The sequence below is a fragment of the Nerophis ophidion genome, linkage group LG22 (genome assembly GCF_033978795.1).
Source record: "Nerophis ophidion isolate RoL-2023_Sa linkage group LG22, RoL_Noph_v1.0, whole genome shotgun sequence".
NCBI lineage: Eukaryota > Metazoa > Chordata > Actinopteri > Syngnathiformes > Syngnathidae > Nerophis > Nerophis ophidion.
In genome coordinates, this window is record NC_084632.1 from 39,613,345 (window position 1) to 39,632,590 (window position 19,246).

The window sequence follows — 19,246 nt, forward strand, 5'->3', positions numbered from 1 at the left end:
AGTCTGAATCCGAGCTAATGTCGCTATATCTTGTGAAGTGAAGTGAATTATATTTATATAGCGCTTTTCTCAAGTGACTCAAAGCGCTTTACATAGTGACACCCAATATCTAAGTTACATTCAAACCAGTGTGGGTGGCACTGGGAGCAGGTGGGTAAAGTGTCTTGCCCAAGGACACAACGGCAGTGACTAGGATGGCACAAGCGGGAATCGAACCTGCAACCCTCAAGTTGCTGACACGGCCACTCTACCAACCGAGCTATGCCGCTATGCTGTGCTAATCGCCATGTTGGCATCACTAAATGACGTCAGAGGAAAATGGACGATGGATTTAAAGATAGCGAAAATCAGGCACTTTAAAGCCTTTTTTCGGGATATTCCATGATGGGTAAAATTTTGAAAAAAACTTTGAAAAATAAAATAAGCCACTGGGAACTGATTTTTATTGGTTTTAACCCTTCTGAAATTGTGATAATGTTCCCCTTTAACGTGCAGGTTTGAGACAAACTTGACTGGCCAAAATTTTTGCAGAAATTGGTTGAATTTGCGGGAAATTGCACATTCTTCGAGGGGCTGACTAAAAGCTTGAAACACGTCTTACCGTCTTTGTATAGATGAGGAACTTTGGGGTGGCGGAACTCAGCTGCGATGTCTGGGTTCCACAGAAGTCGCTGGAGTATAAACATAGCGAGACCCATCACGTCGCTGTTGTCCTCCAGAGAAATGAGCTCCCCGAAGATTGTCTGAGTGCGGAGTGAAATTGTGTTCAGTGGCATCACACGATAAGATAACTGGAGATTAAAAAAGGAGAGCAAAACATTTGTACCTCAAGACCAATCCGTAACCATAACGGATTGTAGGAAAGAAGCCAATTGAGGACTTTTTGCCGTTCACCTGAAACATTTTTTACGTATGAAGACCGAATACCAGACAACTGGGGTGTGAGTTTTACCTATATCCTTCCAAAGATGGCGGTCTTTGCGGATAAGTAGCCTCTTTGCTTCCACCTCGATCTCCAACCTCTTAATGGCCTTGACCAAAGTCTCGGAGGTGAAGAGCTGGCAGGCGGCTCGGCGGAGTCGGTTCAACTTTCGACGGGCGGTGTAAGTGCTGAAGGACATCTCCTCTTTGGTGGGCGCTTTGGCGATGCAGAACTCAGCACTGCAGCCCATGGTCAGGGAAGCAGCACTCACTAGACAAAAGATGTCATAATTCAAATTTATATTACATAAAGCAGGGGTAGGGAACCTATGGCTCTAGAGCCAGATGTGGCTCTTTTGATGACTGCATCTGGTTCTCAGATAAATCTTAGCTGACACTGCTTAACACGATAAGTAATGAATAACTCCGCTGGTAATCATAGTGTTAAAAACAAGGTTTGAAATAGATGGATGGATGTCATGTATTTTTAATCCATCCATTCGTTTTCTAGAGCACCCGTTTAAGAATTCGCATTAATGGTAAGAAGGTTCCCGCCGGGAAAAGGGTGGAATGCCATCTCCGGGTTGGGGAGGAGACCCGGCCCCAAGTGGAGGAGTTCAAGTACCTAGGAGTCTTGTTCACGAGTGAGGGAAGAGTGGATCGCGAAATCGACGGGCGGATCGGTGCGACGTCTTCAGTAATGCGGACGTTGTACCGATCCGTTGTGGTGAAGAAGGAGCTGAGCCGGAAGGCAAAGCTCTCAATTTACCGGTCGATCTACGTTCCCATCCTCACCTATGGTCATGAGCTGTGGGTCATGACCGAAAGGACAAGATCACGGGTACAAGCGAGTTTCCAGGTCTCTCCCTTAGAGATAGGGTGAGAAGCTCTGCCATCCGGGAGGAACTCAAAGTAAAGCCGCTGCTCCTTCACATGGAGAGGAGCCAGATGAGGTGGTTCGGGCATCTGGTCAGGATGCCACCCGAACGCCACCCTAGGGAGGTGTTTAGGGCACGTCCAACTAGTACAGGGGTGGCCAACTAGTCAGAGACTAAGAGCCACTTTTTTTTCTGTGTTACTGCTAAGAGCCACATCATACACATGGGTACACATGAAAATCATCTTTTAATCATGTATGCAAGCATACACAGACCTCTGCTCAGCCAGATCTAATGAAAATAACCACACCAACATGATATCAGTAATTTTCAACAGTTAACATTGTGTGCACTGTCTCACACACACAAACTCTCAGTTCAAGCAAGTCCACAAACAATAATAGAATAATTTTCAATAACATCTTTCTCTTACTATGCTGCTTAGTGAGACTTCTGGCATTCCTTATCTTGAACAATCCTCTTCAAATCTGGCTTGTATTCTGTTGTTGCCACTCTAAGTAATTCTTTCAAATGAGTGTCAGTCAGAACAGATCGATGCTTTGATTTCACATGTTTCAGGGTAGAAAACACAGACTCGCAGACGTACGCTGACCCAAACATGGACAGTATCTTAAGCGCAGCTCGTTTGATGTTGGGGTATTTTTCAATTAGCACACTTTTCTAGAACTCAACGGTCCCTTCCCTTAAAACAGCTTTCAGTTGCTCCTCCTCACAAAGGTCGATCATCTCCAACTCAGCCGCAGCCTCATCTGTGACGAGCGGGGCTTTCAAACAGTCTGTCTCCGCATTAAATGGGTGGACGAGGAACGTAATCTGTGGTCTTTTCAGTTGTAGATCACAGAACCGGGTCACAAACCTTTTGTGCATGTTTGCAACCAGTGTTGTATATCTGTCTCTTTTCTCGTTTGACGTCACTCAAACAGGCTTAATGGTCAGTGTGCCATCTAGCTGTAGGGGGAGTGAATGACAGCGCCAGCCAAGCATTTTTGACGCATGTCATGTGACAGCTCCTGAAGAGCCGCATGAAACTAGTTAAAGAGCCGCATGAGGCTCGCGAGCCGCGGGTTGGCCAGGCCAGAACTAGTAGGAGGCCACGGGGAAGACCCAGGACACGTTGGGAAGACTATGTCTCCCGGCTGGCCTGGGAGCGCCTCGGGATCCCCCGGGAAGAGCTGGACGAAGTGGCTGGGGAGAGGGAAGTCTGGGTTTCCCTGCTTAGGCTGCTGCCCCCGCGACCCGACCTCGGATAAGCGGAAGATGATGGATAGGTAAGAAGTATTTTATTTATTATTCCAACTGAATACAAACATTATGTTAAAATGTTATATCCATTTTCTACCGCTTATTCCCTTTCGGGGTCGCGGGGGGCGCTGGCGCCTATCTCAGCTACAATCGGGCGGAAGGCGGGGTACACCCTGGACAAGTCGCCACCTCATCACAGGGCCAACACAGATAGACAGACAACATTCACACTCACATTCACACACTAGGGACCATTTAGTGTTGCCAATCAACCTATCCCCAGGTGCATGTCTTTGGAAGTGGGAGGAAGCCGGAGTACCCGGAGGGAACCCACGCATTCGCGGGGAGAACATGCAAACTCCACACAGAAAGATGCCGAGCCTGGATTTGAACCCAGGACTGCAGGACCTTCGTATTGTGAGGCAGACGCACGAACCCCTCTTCCACCGTGAAGCCCCGATAAAATGTTATAATCATATTTATTACAACAAACATACATTTTTAAGTGCAAATAATTGTGCAGACATCCACTGTTTCAAGCAAATTTTATAAAAAAAAAAAAACTTACAATTCAGTGTTTTTAAAAGGGAAAAACATTGAGTGTAAAAAATGTTCACCAATGTTAATTTTGACAGGTTTTTAAATTAGTTTCAGTTAGTCTTTTAACCAAAATGTGTTTTAGTCATGGGTTAGTCATCTAAATTAATTTAGATTTGGTCAACGAAATTCCTAAACATCGGTCTTGAAAGGATTTTATTAGTGAAGTGAATTATATTTATATAGCGCTTTTCTCTAGTGACTCAAAGCACTTTACATAGTGAAACCCAATATCTAAGTTACATCTAAACCAGTGCGGGTGGCACTGGGAGCAGGTGGGTAAAGTGTCTTGCCCAAGGACACAACGGCAGTGACTAGGATGGCGGAAGCGGGAATCGAACCTGCAACCCTCTACCAACCGAGCTATACCGCCCCCAATTAATTATAATTGCAGAGCATCTCAAAAACTGAATTCACAACACCTGCTCTCCATCAATAATATTTCAATAATAACATTTCACACACACATTTATGGACAGCACAGTGTAAGGGGGATTTGAGCGTGTGCCTCACAATACAAAAGGTCCTGAGTTCAATCCCGGGCTCAAGATCTTTCTGTGTGGAGTTTGCATATTCTCCCCGTGACTGTGCAGGTTCCCACCGGGTACGGGACAAACAGTAGAAATGGATGGATGGATGGTTAGCTTCGGAATAACAATGTTATTAAGAAGAATAAGAGACTTATTATACTCTAAAAATGTTGGTGTTACTTAAAAATTCAGCCATCCATTTTCTACTGCTACTTTGTAAATGCACGCATCTAGTTGTATTCAGTGTTAAAAAATATTATATGGCTCTCACGGAAATACATTTTTAAATAAATGAATGATAAATGGGTTGTACTTGTATAGCGCTTTTCTACCTTCAAGGTACTCAAAGCGCTTTGACACTACTTCCACATTTACCCATTCACACACACATTCACACACTGATGGAGGGAGCTGCCATGCAAGGCGCCAACCAGCACCCATCAGGAGCAAGGGTGAAGTGTCTTGCTCAGGACACAACGGACGTGACGAGGTTGGTACTAGGTGGGATTTGAACCAGGGACCCTCGAGTTGCGCACGGCCACTCTCCCACTGCGCCACGCCGTCCCTAAATCATTTTTTCCACCAAAAACTTTGGTGGAAAAAAGAGAAATTAGAAAATATAATCCTTTTTTTAAGTTTACAATTCAGCAAGTTTTATGAAGCATAATTGTAAGCACACTACCACGAAACACAAATTGCTAGCCTCCGATGTTATGAACATTTTTTACAGTTGCGTTGTATTGAAAATGAGGACATAGCAAAACATTTATTCCTTTAGTAGGAAAATATTGGCTCTCTCAGCCAAAAAGGTTCCCGGCCCCTGACATAAAGGGATAGATATATTGCTGAAAGTGTTGAGAGAAGCCACCTTTGGTCGTTTCAGTGTTGACTTTAAAATCATCTGGGGTCAGGACGTAGTTGAGCCACCATGTAAAACCCCTCTCTTGCTTCTCAATCCATCTCTCGTCGTAGAACATGTTCTTGGCAGCAAAAGGAAGTGGATGCCTCGGTATGGCTGGAAGAAAACATATGAAATATTTTTTTTTTGGGGGGGAGGAAGAAATATGTCAAGTTAGGTCAGTTAGATTTTTGTAGCTATCATAAAAGGAGGTCCAATCATGCAAAACCAACTTTTCTTACCTCTTTCATAGTGAATATACTGACCGATTAAAGTTCGAACTATAAACTACTTTGTATTAGAACAGGCAACATCAGAGGATGCATGTGCATGTAAGAGCCCATCTGCCCCACAATAGCGAAAAAGAAGGAGCTTATTGATTACAGCTCTTTGGGTAAACCTCTACCATATATGGTTAAAGGGGAACATTATCAGCAGACCTATGTAAGCGTCAATATATACCTTGATGGTGCAGAAAAAGAAGCATATATTTTTTTAACCGATTTCCGAACTCTAAATGGGTGAATTTTGGCGAATCAAACGCCTTTCTGTTTATGGCTCTGGAGGCGATGACGTCAGAATGTGACGTCTCCGAGGTATTACAGCCGCCATTTTCATTTTCAACACATTACAAACACCGGGTCTAGGCTCTGTTATTTTCCGTTTTTTTGACTATTTTTTGGAACCTTGGAGACATCATGCCTCGAAGGTGTGTTGTCGGAGGGTGTAACAACACTAACAGGGAGGGATTCAAGTTGCACCACTGGCCCGAAGATGCGAAAGTGGCAAGAAATCTGCCGCCAGACCCCCATTGAATGTACCAAAGTGTCTCCACATTTTACCGCCGATGCTAAGGCAGACATGGCACAGAGATGTATGGATAACCTGCAGATGCATTTGCAACGATAAAGTCAACGAATTTACAAAGGTGAGTTTTATTGATGTTGACTGCCAGCTAATCGATGCTAACATGCTATTTACCGGCGGTGTTAAAGCAGACATGGTACAGAGATGTATGGATAACCTGCAGATGCATTTGCAACTATATTACGTTTCCTTCCACCCACTTTTAATGCGAAACAAACACTTACCAATCGACGGATTTAAGTTGCTCCAGTGTCACAAGATGCGAAAGTCCTGATCGTTTGGTCCGCACATTTTAACGGCGATGCTAACGCAGCTATTCGGCCATGCTATGGCTATGAATAGCATCAATAGCTATTCGCTCAATAGCTTCAGTTTCTTCTTCAATACTTTCATACTCCAACCATCCGTTTCAATACATGCGTAATCTGTTGAATCGCTTAAGTCGCTGAAATCCGAGTTTGAATCCGAGCTAATGTCGCTTCATCTTGCTGTGGTATTCCCATTGTTTGTTTACATTGGCAGCACTGTGTGACGTCACAGGGAAATGGATAGTGGTTTCGAAGATAGCGAAAATAAGGCACTTTAAAGCTTTATTTAGGGATATTCCGAGACCGGTAAAATTTTGAAAAGAACTTCAAAAAATACAACAAGCCACTGGGAACTGATTTTTATTGTTTTTAACCCTTTTGAAATTGAGATAATGGTCCCCTTTAACAAATGGGAAAATTGCAAACAGCTCATTTCCCGGAAGTATGAAAGAGGGCAAGATTATTTTATAAATATCTCTGCAATGCAGTAACTGTTTGATCTAAAATTTTCGAGACTAATGCAGATACCAAATATTCATCAGCAGGTACAATTAGGTAAAAAACTGTTGGTTTTGCATAGTAGGGCCCCTTTAAAATATAATAATAGAACATTCATTATTCTACCTATTCACATTAGTTTTTCGTATCTATCCATACTAAACAATGTATAGTCGTTACAGGGGCAGTATTGTCATACCATCAATCAATCAATCAATCGTTTATTTATATAGCCCTAAATCGCAAGGGTCTCAAAGGGTTGTTCAAGTCACAACAACATCCGCAGTTCAGCGGCCACATAAGGGCAAGGAAAAACTCACAACCCAGTGGGACGTCGGTGAGAATGACTATGAGAAACTTTGGAGAGGACCACAAATGTGGGTAACCCCACCCTCTAGGGCAGTGATCCACCAGGCAACATTATACACCCCGCTACCAGGCGGCCGCCTTAACAACAAAGAGCCACCGCCTAAACTAAAGTCTTAACAAGCTGCTACGCTTAAATCTGTCTCTGCCTCTGCCAGTACTTCTCTGCAGCACCCAGCATTGTCCCACCCACAGAACCATCTGATTGGTTACACGCAGAGCGGTAACAGCCAATCAGCAGTGCGTATTTAGAGCACATAGAGTCAGTGTTCACGGCACAGGCAGAGAGGGGAGACGGGGTGAGCAGATAGGTGTTTAGAAGGTAAGCATAAGGCAGCAGACTCCCCCTAAATGATAATGGGGAGAGCCCGTTGACGTTCTAGAAACATAGGCGGCAGCTCAGCTTGCTCCCAGTCCTTGAGGTGAAGGCTAATTAGGTTTTAGAGTAACTTTAACTCACTGAGCGGTGTGTGTGTGTGTGTGAGTCGGTCTGAAAGAAAGACACGCATTATTGACCTACAGTTAACAACTAAGTTGTTCAACTTTACCTTTTTCTGTGTTGTTTCCTACATAAACTCCTTGGTGTTCATGGATGAATAGTCTCTCCTAATGCTATCGTGCTATTTTTTCAGCTATACTTACATTAATCATTAGTAATGTAGCAGCCTAGTTTTGAATGGTAGAGTCCCTGCTATCACATGTTGATAAAAATATAACATTTACATAATAAAAATCAACTGCAGGCTTCCTCTATGCTGTAATAAATTAAGCATGATGAGTTGAGCATACTGTATGTCAGCATGTGGCCCCACTTTGAACTTTTTTTCAAACGCTTACTTACAGTTAGTCATTAATTTGACTTAGCGTATTTCCTTGAATTGCCGCAGGGCATATAGTATGCACCTGCCTTGAATTACTGCCGGGTCAAACTCGCTTCGCAAAATAATTAGCGCATGCTGAGTATTACCGCCGGGTCAAACTCGTGACTGTCATCATTTTCAAAATGGAGGAGGCTGATTTCAATACCGGTAATTTGAAATCGCATAAAGGGAAGAAGATTAAGAGCTATTCAATAGGATTTAAGGTCCAAGCTTACATCACACTCAAATATTTACTGCATGCCTTTGGTAAGATCCGGAGTGAGAAGGGGTTTTAAAATAATTAGCGCATGCTTACTTTTACCGCATGCCTTTGGTAAGCGCAGGAGTGAGAAGAGGTTTTAAATTAATTAACGCCCCGGCGGCAATTCAAGGAAATACGGTAAGTCATTTTTGTCATTATTTTATCATATTTTTGACTTATCAAATTACTAAGTCAAAATCTCAGGTATCTCAGGTAACTAGGACTGTTTTGTGTATTGTTTTTACTTTACGGAAAAAATATCGAGATATCTATCAATCAATCAATGTTTACTTATATAGCCCTAAATCACTAGTGTCTCAAAGGGCTGCACAAACCACTACGACATCCTCTGTAGGCCCACATAAGGGCAAGGAAAACTCACACCCAGTGGGACGTCGGTGACAATGATGACTATGAGATATATATAATATATCAGCATATGTAACGGAAAACACAACTGAAAATTGTAAGCTTCTTCACGCGACGAAGCCGGCCTACTTCACCACAGTCTACAATGTAGTCTATGGCCCTTCCAGGCTGTGCTGGCAGCGATGAGATGGAGACGTGTTGGCGACAGGCCGAGTTACGCTGTTCCTTACACCCACCCACTCCCTTCCCCCTGGAGAGACACCACCTTAACTAAGACATTTTCTGGGGGAAACACTGCAATACCAAGCCCTAATCTCAAAGCACTAAGAAAACTAACTAAATCCTCTGTAAGCACTTGTCGAAGGAGTCAGGGGAAAAACTCCCTCTAAGAAGAAACCTCAAACAAAAGCCTCGATTGGTTGGGTTGAGAAGGGTTAGTAGGTAAATATTGATCAAAATATGCACAAAAACACCTTGCCAAATACCTGTTTGAGCTGGTTTGATGAAGGTCAGCTTTGACTGTGCTATAGCAGCAACTCTTGCAGACTTCACACCCTTGACCCTAAATTCTCGGGAGGGCCTCAGAAAGCCAGCACCTGTGAACATCACAATACAGTAAAAGGACTTATAGTTCATAGTAATCATGCCAAGCTGGAAATGTGTAAATATACATATAGTAGCAAATAATTATTGGAGACATTTCTCATTGCAATAACATAACATAAAATGTTATTATACCTTGCGAGGCAAGTTTGGTGCTTTGTGTCTTTGCCTGAGCAGGCACTGATGATTTTGCGGTTTTTAGAGACGTCTTCATGGAGTGCACAGAACCTTGAAAACATTACATACGGTATAAATATAAACAAACAAAGGTTGACGATCCACTTTCAGTTATTACTGTACATCAGGGGCAGGGAACCTATGGCTCTTTTGATGACTGCATCTGGCTGTCAGATAAATCTAAGCTGACATTGCTTAACGCGATAATTATGAATAATTTCGCTGGTAATCACAGTGCTAAAAATAAAGTACAAAATATGCATTTGAATCCATCCATCCATTTTCTACCGCACCTGTTCAAGAAGTCGCATTAATGGTAAGAAGTATTTTATGTCACGATTGGGGGCGGGGTTGCAGCTTGCTGCGGGGTCGTTCTCCCAGGAAGGCAGACGGAACGGACTACTCGGGACGTGGCATTTAGGTAAAAACATGATTTTGTTTTAACTAAAAAAATATACAAACAAAAATCGCTCACAGCGGAGGCACAACTTGGGCTAAAGAACAAAGCTAACGCATAAACCGACTAAGAACATAAATCAAACAAAGCTTACTTGGCATGGCATGAAGCCCGAAACTATCGCAAGGCATGAAACAAGTCAGCACAGGGCGACTGACTGGCAAAGACGAGCTTAAATACTGCCTCTGATTAGTGCTCGGGAAGCAGGTGAGCGGGCGTTTTGTCCACCAGAAACAGGTGGACAAAATGAGTAACCAAGAAAACCAGACAAAGGAGTGTAAAAAAAAAACAGGAACTTAAAGAGTCCACAGGACAAACAGCACATGGCCAGACAAAAACATGATCAACAGACATGACATTTTATTTATTGTTGGTTAGCTTCAGAATAACAATGTTATTAAAAAGAATAAGAAACTTATTATACTCTAAAAATGTTGGTCTTACTTAAAAATGCACGCATTTAGTTGTATTCAGTGTTAGAAAATATGATATGGCTCTCACGGAAATACATTTTGAAATATTTGGCTTTCATGGCTCTCAGCCGAAAAGGTTCCCGACCCCTGCTGTACATCATTAACGAAATGCAATTCCATATTGTTTTTGTTATGTGTAAAACTAACATAAAATCTAATTACTTGGTAGTAGGGGGGTAACGGTACACAAAAATTTCAGTTCAGTTCAGAGGTCACGGTTCAGTTCATTTTCAGTACAGTAAGAAAACAACAAAATATACATTGTTTGGTTACATGCCAGATTTGCAAAATCTTCAACCATAAATATTTTTCTTAGTGGGATATTTGATGTGAAGTAATCGGAACCTTGGATAGGTCAATAATTCATAACAACATTGATTTTGATTCAATATTATGTTTTGAGCAATGACAGTTTGAAAGAAAAAGAAACAGCTTTGTTTTATTAGTCAACGTTGCAATTTTTTCTAAATTACATTTAGCCTTTAAGCTTTTTTATTTCGCTTGTGTTTATGTTTATTTTAATAGTATTTTTAGAATGTGCCGTGGGCCTTTAAAACATTGGCTGTGGGCCGCACACTTTTGACACCCCTGCTATAGATAATAAAAAATAAAATCTGATAAATCTATGGGTAAAAAGCAGAGCCTAGCGACGCATGCGCGTTTATTACAACTCTCTCGCTCTCTCTCTTTCTCTGCCCATCCCTCACGAATGCTGCTCCGTGCACAATTTGTTTTGTTTTTAACCCCTTCTTAACCCTGAACGTACACTGAGAATAAACGCAACCCTAACTTAAAATGCCGGACATTCGAGGCATTTCAGAAAAACTCCACCCAGACAGCCCCGCGAAAGAGGAGGTATGGTCAGTCTATCGTAGCCCGGTCTCTGCTAGCATGACGTGTGTTGTGCCTCGGTGTGAATTGTTTACACAACGTCCGGTACGCTACTTAATATATCAGTGTGGAAACTCGTTCGGTACACCTACGAACCGAAACGAAACCCCCATACCGAAGCAGTTCAATACAAATACACGTACCGTTACACCCCTACTTGGTACTGTGCAACATTTGTGAATACTAGTTTTTTTAACACCAGACAGATAAACTAGTCGATGTAGTCACTAGATCAGGGGTCACCAACGCGGTGCCCGTGGGCACCAGGTAGCCCGTAAGGACCAGATGAGTCGCCCGCTGGCCTGTTCTAAAAATAGCTCAAATAGCAGCACTTACCAGTGAGCTGCCTCTATTTTTAAAATTGTATTTATTTACTAGCAAGCTGGTCTCGCTTTGCTCAACATTTTTAATTCTAAGAAAGACAAAACTCAAATAGAATTTGAAAATCCAAGAAAATGTTTCAAAGACTTGGTCTTCACTTGTTTGAATAAATTCATTTATTTTTTTACTTTGCTTCTTATAACTTTCAGAAAGACAATTTTAGAGAAAAAATACAACCTTAAAATTTTTTGTAGGATTTTTAAACACATATATTTTTTTACCTTTTAAATCCCTTCCTCTTCTTTCCTGACAATTTAAAATCAATTTTCAAGTAAATTATTTTTTTTTTTATTGTAAAGAATAATAAATACATTTTAATTTAATTATTCATTTTAGCTTCTGTTTTTTCAACGAAAAATATTTGTGAAATATTTCTTCAAGCTTATTATGATTAAAAATCCCCCAAAAAATTCTGGCAAATCTAGAACATCTGTAGAATCAAATTTCAATCTTATTTCAAAGTCTTTTGAATTTCTTTTAACATTTTTGTTCTGGAAAATCTAGAAGAAATAATGATTTGTCTTTGTTAGAAATATAGCTTGGTCCAATTTGTTATATATTCTAACAAAGTGCAGATTGGATTTTAACCTATTTAAAACATGTCATCAAAATTCTAAAATTAATCTTTAATCAGGAAAAATTACTAATGACGTTCCATAAATTATTTTTTTAATCTTTTCAAAAACATTTGAATTAGTTAGTTGTTCTCTTCTTTTTTTCGGTTGAATTTTGAATTTCAAACAGTCGAAATTGAAGAGAAACTATTTTTCACAATTTAATTTCAAATTTTTTCGTGTTTTCTCCTCTTTTAAACCGTTCAATTAAGTGTTTTTTTCATCATTTATTCTCTACAAAAAACCTTCCGTAGAAGGAAAAAAAACCTACGACGGAATGACGGACAGAAATACCTTTTTTATTTGTTTATCTGTTTCTATATATATTTATTGTGAGAAATCATTAAGATTCCACAAAGATAAATATAATTAATTATTAATAATAACAGAGTGAAAGGTAAATTGAGCAAATTGGCTATTTCTGGCTATTTATTTAAGTGTGTATCAAACTGGTAGCCCTTCGCATTAATCAGTACCCAAGAAGTAGCTCTTGGTTTCAAAAAGGTTGGTGACCCCTGGACTAGATATTAGAGCTATGAATCTTTAGGCACCACATGATTCAAATTGATTCGATTCTTGGAGGTAATGATTCGATTCAGAATCCATTCTTGAATTGATTAACGTGGACCCCAACTTAAATTGAAAAACGTATTCTGGTGTTACCATTTAGTGGTCAATTGTACAGAATATGTACTGTACTGTGTAATCTACTAATAAAATTCTCAATCAATCAATATCGCAAACTACCTGTTGATTTGGCCTGCTGCTTCTGTAACATCGTCCTCTCGTGTGTCGGTTTGGCGGGTTCATTTTTCCAAAGCACCGTTCTGGTCCTTTTGACCGGCTCCGTTTTCCCACCGGCGTCGATCTTCAAGGCACTTTTCAAATACTCTTCACTCTTCCTCTTAATGCTCTTCCTTGCCACGTGAATTGGAAATGAGTCCAACTGAGCGGACGGATCTGTTGGGGACGATTCGGGAAGGCGATTGTCGGGTTCGGAAGACTGGTTCGACGATGACGGAGAGGTGGCAGTGAATGTCATGAGAGGAGCATCGAGGGTTGGGGAATTGGTGGCGAAGTCCCAATGAATTGTGGGTTTCGGCGTGCCGGCAGGTAAAGCTATAGGTGATGGTGAGGCATCAGCTTTTTGAGTTGTGCTGGAAGTATCGAATTCTTGGACTGCTCTTGTGTTGACACATGACAAACCAGCTTCCGTTGATCTCTGCGTCCAGTCTGGTTGTATTACAGGTAGAGACGGGGTACCCGGTCCGGACTCAGAGTGGCTGCGGCTTTCAGTCAACTCAAGAGTTTTCTCCATTAGACGACGCTTTGACTTCTTTATTTTCCTTTCACTCGCCGGGGCCTTCTTTTTAATCACCGTTTCACAATTAAAAGCCAACTTTGTAGGTATTTCCACGGCCTCGGGCTTAACAGCCTTCTGGCTAAAGGTAAGTCCGTGCTTTGTGGACTGGGACATTTCTGGGCTGCCAACGTTCTCGTTCCTTCCACGTTCATGATTGTCGCTTTTTGATTCGAGGGAGTCGGAAAACACACTATTGGAACTGGTGTCTCGGGGACTGCTGCTGATAGGACTGAGATTAGAGTCAATGAGGGCCAGTGCCTCGGTCAAAGAGAGTGCCGGGCCTCCGATAACATGACTTTCAACTGATTTAATGCGAGGCATGATCTCTTTGAACCTCTCTGGCGTCCCAATAGGGGACAGCGTTGTATTGAGCATTTTGGCAAGCACTTTGTTTTCCGGCTTTTCCACCAAAGAACCAGGACCTGTACTCATGTGTGTCACCTGTGTGGCTAACACTGGAGAAGAGTGCATTTGAACATGGCGTACGTTCTCCTGGTCTGCCAGAGACCATGGCTTATAAGTGGGATTTAAAGCCCTGTTCTGCTCTGACTCTGGACGGTCATCATCAGGGTGACTGTGCTTGTGGAATAACTTCTCCCTGACAGGTTTTCCTTCATTAAGCGAAGAAAGTGGACTACGGAGTCTATCCCGTTTATGCTGTGGTTTTCTGGACACTTGGACAGTTTTATTGGCAGCCATCTTTGTCGGTGGTTCCGTCCTTTTACCCTTGTAAGGAGATCCTTTTTCAGCTCCCCTTTTGTTTTTGATGGCATCCCATAAGCTCTTCTGAAAAACAAGAATAAGTTACTGTACAGTGAGAAGCTTTCCCAAAGCGGATTGAAGCAATGCACTCAAACAATATTGAGAATGATTCAATATTCAAATGCCTGCCTCATCCCCAAAATGGAATGGTAGAAGAATGGTGGTGCCCTTTGTGGACATACCTCAGCTTCCCAAAGCAGATGTAATGTTATTCTTTTAACAACACAGCAGATTTGTACGATAATTTCCTCCTCTGTCGGACACACCATCAATAATCCCCAAAATAAGCTCAGCAGTCCTTTAGGTGAAGGCTAATTAGCTTTTAGCGAAACGTTAACTCATTTTGCGGCATGTGTGTGCGTGCGTGTGTGTTACGGACATCAAAGCCCTGTCTGTCTGAGAGATGGACAAGCATTACTGACTTGTAGTTAACAACAAAGTTATTTCACTTTACCTTTTTCTGTGTTGAAGCAGCAAAAAAGGACATTATGTTAAATGAAGAGTTTCTGTCCCTGATAGTTGATATAATAATATAACTGCATCATAAAGCCTACATAAACTCCATGGTGTTCAGGGATGAATAGTCTCTCCTATTGCTATTGTATTATTCTTTCAGCTATAGTTAAAAGTTAAAGTACCAATGATTGTCACACACACACACACACACGATGTGTGGCGAAATTATCATCTTCAATTGACCCATCCCCCTTGATCACCCCCTGGGAGGTGAGGGGAGCAGTGAGCAGCAGCGGTGGCCGCGCCCGGGAATCATTTTTGGTGATTCAACCCCAAATTCCAACCCTTGATGCTACATTAATCATTAGTAATGTAGCAGCCTAGTTTTGAAAGGCAGGGTCCCTGATATCACATGTTGCCAAAAATATAACTTTATCATAATAAAAATCAACTACAGGCTTCCCAAATGCCGTAATAAATTAAGCATGATGAGTTAAGCATAACTTTTTTTTTTCAAATGCTTATTTACAGTAAGTCATTCATTTGACTTAGTCATTATTTTGACTGAGTAAATATTGACTTACTGTAAGTCATTCATTTGACTTAGTCATTATTTTGACTTAGTAAATATTGACTTACTAAGACAAAATAATGACTTAGTCATTATTTTGACTTAGTAAATATTGACTTACTAAGACAAAATAATGACGAAGTCAAATGAATGACTTACTGTAAATAAGCATTTGAAAAAAAAGTTAAAAGTGGGGCCACATGCCGACATATGCTCAACTCATCATGCTTAATTTATTACAGCATTTGGAAAGCCGGTAGTTGATTTTTATTATGATAATGTTCTATTTTTGGCAACATGTGATAGCAGGGACCCTGCCATTCAAAACTGGGCTGCTACATTACTAATGATTAATGTAGCATCAAGGGTTGGAATTTGGGGTTAAATCACCAAAAATTATTCCCGGGCACGGCCACCGCTGCTGCTCACTGCTCCCCTCACCTCCCAAAGGGTGATGGGTCAATTGAAGATGATAAATTCGCCACACTACTAAGTATGTCATTATTTTGACTTAGTAAATATTGACTTACTAAGACAAAATAATGACATACTTGGTGTCTCATGTAACTAGGACTGTTTTGTTTTTACTTTACGGAAAAAATATTGAGATATATATCGTTTGCCATTCAGCATACGGAGCGGAAAACAACCAAAAACTGTAGGCTTCTTCACGCGACGAAGCCGGCCTACTTCACCACACTCTGTAGTCTATTGCCCCCCCAGATAGCGATGAGATGGAGACTTGATGGTAGTTCCTTACACCCACCCAGCATTGTCCCCCGGGCGATGCACCCTTACCCCTGGAGAGATTTCACCTTAGCTAACAAATTTAATGCTGGCTATGTAAGTAAACGTTGATATATTGACCTGAATAAATGACAACATTCATTGACCACGGATGATATTATTGATTACCATGCCCGTCCCGAGCAAGCAACTAAAATGTCACTTAACTCCACTCCAGGAGTGAAACCAAATTGTGTAATTGCCCTTGGGGGAAATACCTTTTTCTTTTTTGATACTTCGGCTCTCCCAAGCAGGACTGCCTGGTGCTTGAGGACTCGATTGCCGATGAAGATGATGAGCTCTCTGATTCCGCCCTCTTCTGTTGGAGTCCAGGTTATGGTCAGGCTAAACGCACCCTGGGGCTACGAGCACAATTTTAAATGATTTAGTTACTAGTGGCTTCATTACACACAATCAACAATCATGAACAAACCTAAACATTTCAAACATTTTGCTTAAAATGCCAAACACAATATTGCTGTAGTACAAATAGTAGACTCGATAAGAGAGTTTTATATATTAAATCTGGGATAACACTAATACTTTCAATCCAAAATGTAACGTTATCGGTATAATAAATGCAGAATCTATGACAAAAGCAGTTGAATCACATTATAAAAATGCACGGTTATACTAGCAAGTGTTTGGAGCCGTTTAGGACGGGGGTGTCAAACGTACAGGTTTTAACCGGCCCGTGGGACGAGTTTGCAAAGTACGAAAATGAGCCAAAATGTTTTAAATGAAATAAACTGCTGTTCTAAATGTGCCCACTAGATGTCGCAATAGCAATTATTTGTATCTTTGTAGATGATGTTACATATGCAAAAACGCACCAGTCAAGGAAAATCAGCAAAGTACATAAATAACATCCTTTAAATCTGATTTTGATTAGAGATGTCAAATAACATCGGACTGCCGATATTATCGACCCATGAATGCTTTTCTGTTCATAACTTTTGTGGACAGAATTTCTAGGCGCAGTCAAGGCGTTGAGGGGTTCCGGTTTGGTGACCGCAGGATTAGGTCTCTGCTTTTTGCAGATGATGTGGTCCTGATGGCTTCATCTGACCGGGATCTTCAGCTCTCACTGGATCGGTTCGCAGCCGAGTGTGAAGCGACCGGAATGAGAATCAGCACCTCCAAGTCCGAGTCCATGGTTCTCGCCCGGAAAAGGGTGGAATGCCATCTCCGGGTTGGGGAGGAGACCCTGCCCCAAGTGGAGGAGTTCAAGTACCTAGGAGTCTTGTTCACGAGTGGGGGAAGAGTGGATCGTGAGATCGACAGGCGGATCGGTGCGGCGTCTTCAGTAATGCGGACATTGTACCGATCCGTTGTGGTGAAGAAGGAGCTGAGCCGGAAGGCAAAGCTCTCAATTTACCGGTCGATCTACGTTCCCATCCTCACCTATGGTCATGAGCTTTGGGTCATGACCGAAAGGATAAGATCACGGGTACAAGCGGCCAAAATTAGTTTCCTCCGCCGTGTGGGTGGGCTGTCCCTTAGAGATAGGGTGAGAATCTCTGCCATCCGGGAGGAACTCAAAGTAAAGCCGCTGCTCCTCCACATGGAGAGGAACCAGATGAGGTGGTTCGGGCATCTGGTCAGGATGCCACCCGAACGCCTCCCTAGGGAGGTGTTTAGGGCACTATGTCTCCCGGCTGGCCTGGGAACGCCTCGGGATCCCCCGGGAAGAGCTAGACGAAGTGGCTGGGGAGAGGGAAGTCTGGGTTTCCCTGCTTAGGCTGTTGCCCCCGCGACCAGACCTCGGATAAGCAGAAGAAGATGGATGGATGGATGGAATGCTTTAAAATGTAATATCGGAAATTATCGGTATCGGTTTACAAAAAGTAAAAGTGATGACTTTTTAAAACGCCGCCGTACGGAGTGGTGCACGGACGTAGGGAGATGTACAGAGCGCCAATAAACCTGGGGGGTGTATATTGTAGCATCCCGGAAGAGTTAGGGTTGCAAGGGGTTCTGGGTATTTGTTCTGTTGTGTTGTGCGGATGTTGTCCCGAAATGTGTTTGTCATTCTTGTTTGGTGTGGGTTCACAGTGTGGCGCATATTTGTAACAGTCTTAAAGTTGTTTGTACGCCCACCCTCAGTGTGACCTGTACGGCTGTTGACCAAGTATGCTTTATATTCACTTGTGTGTGTGTGAAAAGCCATAGATATGTGATTGGGCCGGCACGCAGAGTCAGAGCCTTTAAGGTTTATTGCCGCTCTGTACTTCTCGGCGTTTTAAAAAGTCATAAACTTTACTTTTTGAAACAGACACCGATCATTTCCGATATTACATTTTAAGGCATTTATCGATATTATCGGACATCTCTAGTTTTTATCCATGGCAGTGGTGTCAAACTCAAATACAGAGCGGGCCAAAATTTAAAACTGAACAGAACCGCGGGCCGAGATTGAACAAATTAACCCTTTAATAGGGACCCAAACAAGTTTTGCATTGAATATTGACCCAGTAAGGTTTATATAACTTTATAGTGACATGCAAAATCCAGTTTCAAATAATAATAATTAAAAAATATCAATGGCATATCAAATTAAATGAAAAGACAAATTTAAGGCCTTTTTTCGGCGGCGGGTTTGGGTTGAGGCGGGGTTTAGTGGTAGCGGGGGTGTATATTGTTGCGTCCCGGAAGAGTTAGTGATGCAAGGGAATCTGGGTATGTGTCCGGTTGTGTTTATGTTGTGTTACGGTGCGGATGTTCTCCCGAAATGTGTTTGTCATTCTTGTTTGGTGTGGGTTCACAGTGTGGCGCATATTTGTAACAGTCTTAAAGTTGTTTGTACGCCCACCCTCAGTGTGACCTGTACGGCTGTTGACCAAGTATGCTTTATATTCACTTGTGTGTGTGTGAAAAGCCATAGATATGTGACTGGGCCGGCACGCAGAGGCAGAGCCTTCAAGGTTTATTGCCGCTCTGTACTTCTCGGCGTTTTAAAAAGTCATAAACTTTACTTTTTGAAACAGACACCCATAATTTCCGATATTACATTTTAAAGCATTTATCGATATTATCGGACATCTCTAGTTTTTATCCATGGCAGTGGTGTCAAACTCAAATACGGAGCGGGCCAA

The 19,246-nt window shown here is 42.0% G+C and overlaps 1 protein-coding gene across 3 annotated transcripts in view; it reads right to left on the minus strand.

Moving 5' to 3' along the window:
• aspm (assembly factor for spindle microtubules) overlaps positions 1-19,246 on the minus strand; it is a 78,861-nt gene that overhangs the window by 55,337 nt on the left and 4,278 nt on the right. For all 3 annotated transcript variants that reach the window (XM_061883811.1, XM_061883812.1, XM_061883810.1), the window contains exons 2-9: positions 16,370-16,513; positions 12,961-14,362; positions 9,356-9,448; positions 9,103-9,213; positions 5,058-5,204; positions 953-1,192; positions 827-894; positions 602-743 (exon numbers count right to left, since the gene is read on the minus strand). In XM_061883811.1, the coding sequence (XP_061739795.1) occupies positions 602-743; positions 827-894; positions 953-1,192; positions 5,058-5,204; positions 9,103-9,213; positions 9,356-9,448; positions 12,961-14,362; positions 16,370-16,513 (2,347 nt within the window). The remainder of the gene's footprint in view (positions 1-601; positions 744-826; positions 895-952; positions 1,193-5,057; positions 5,205-9,102; positions 9,214-9,355; positions 9,449-12,960; positions 14,363-16,369; positions 16,514-19,246) is intronic.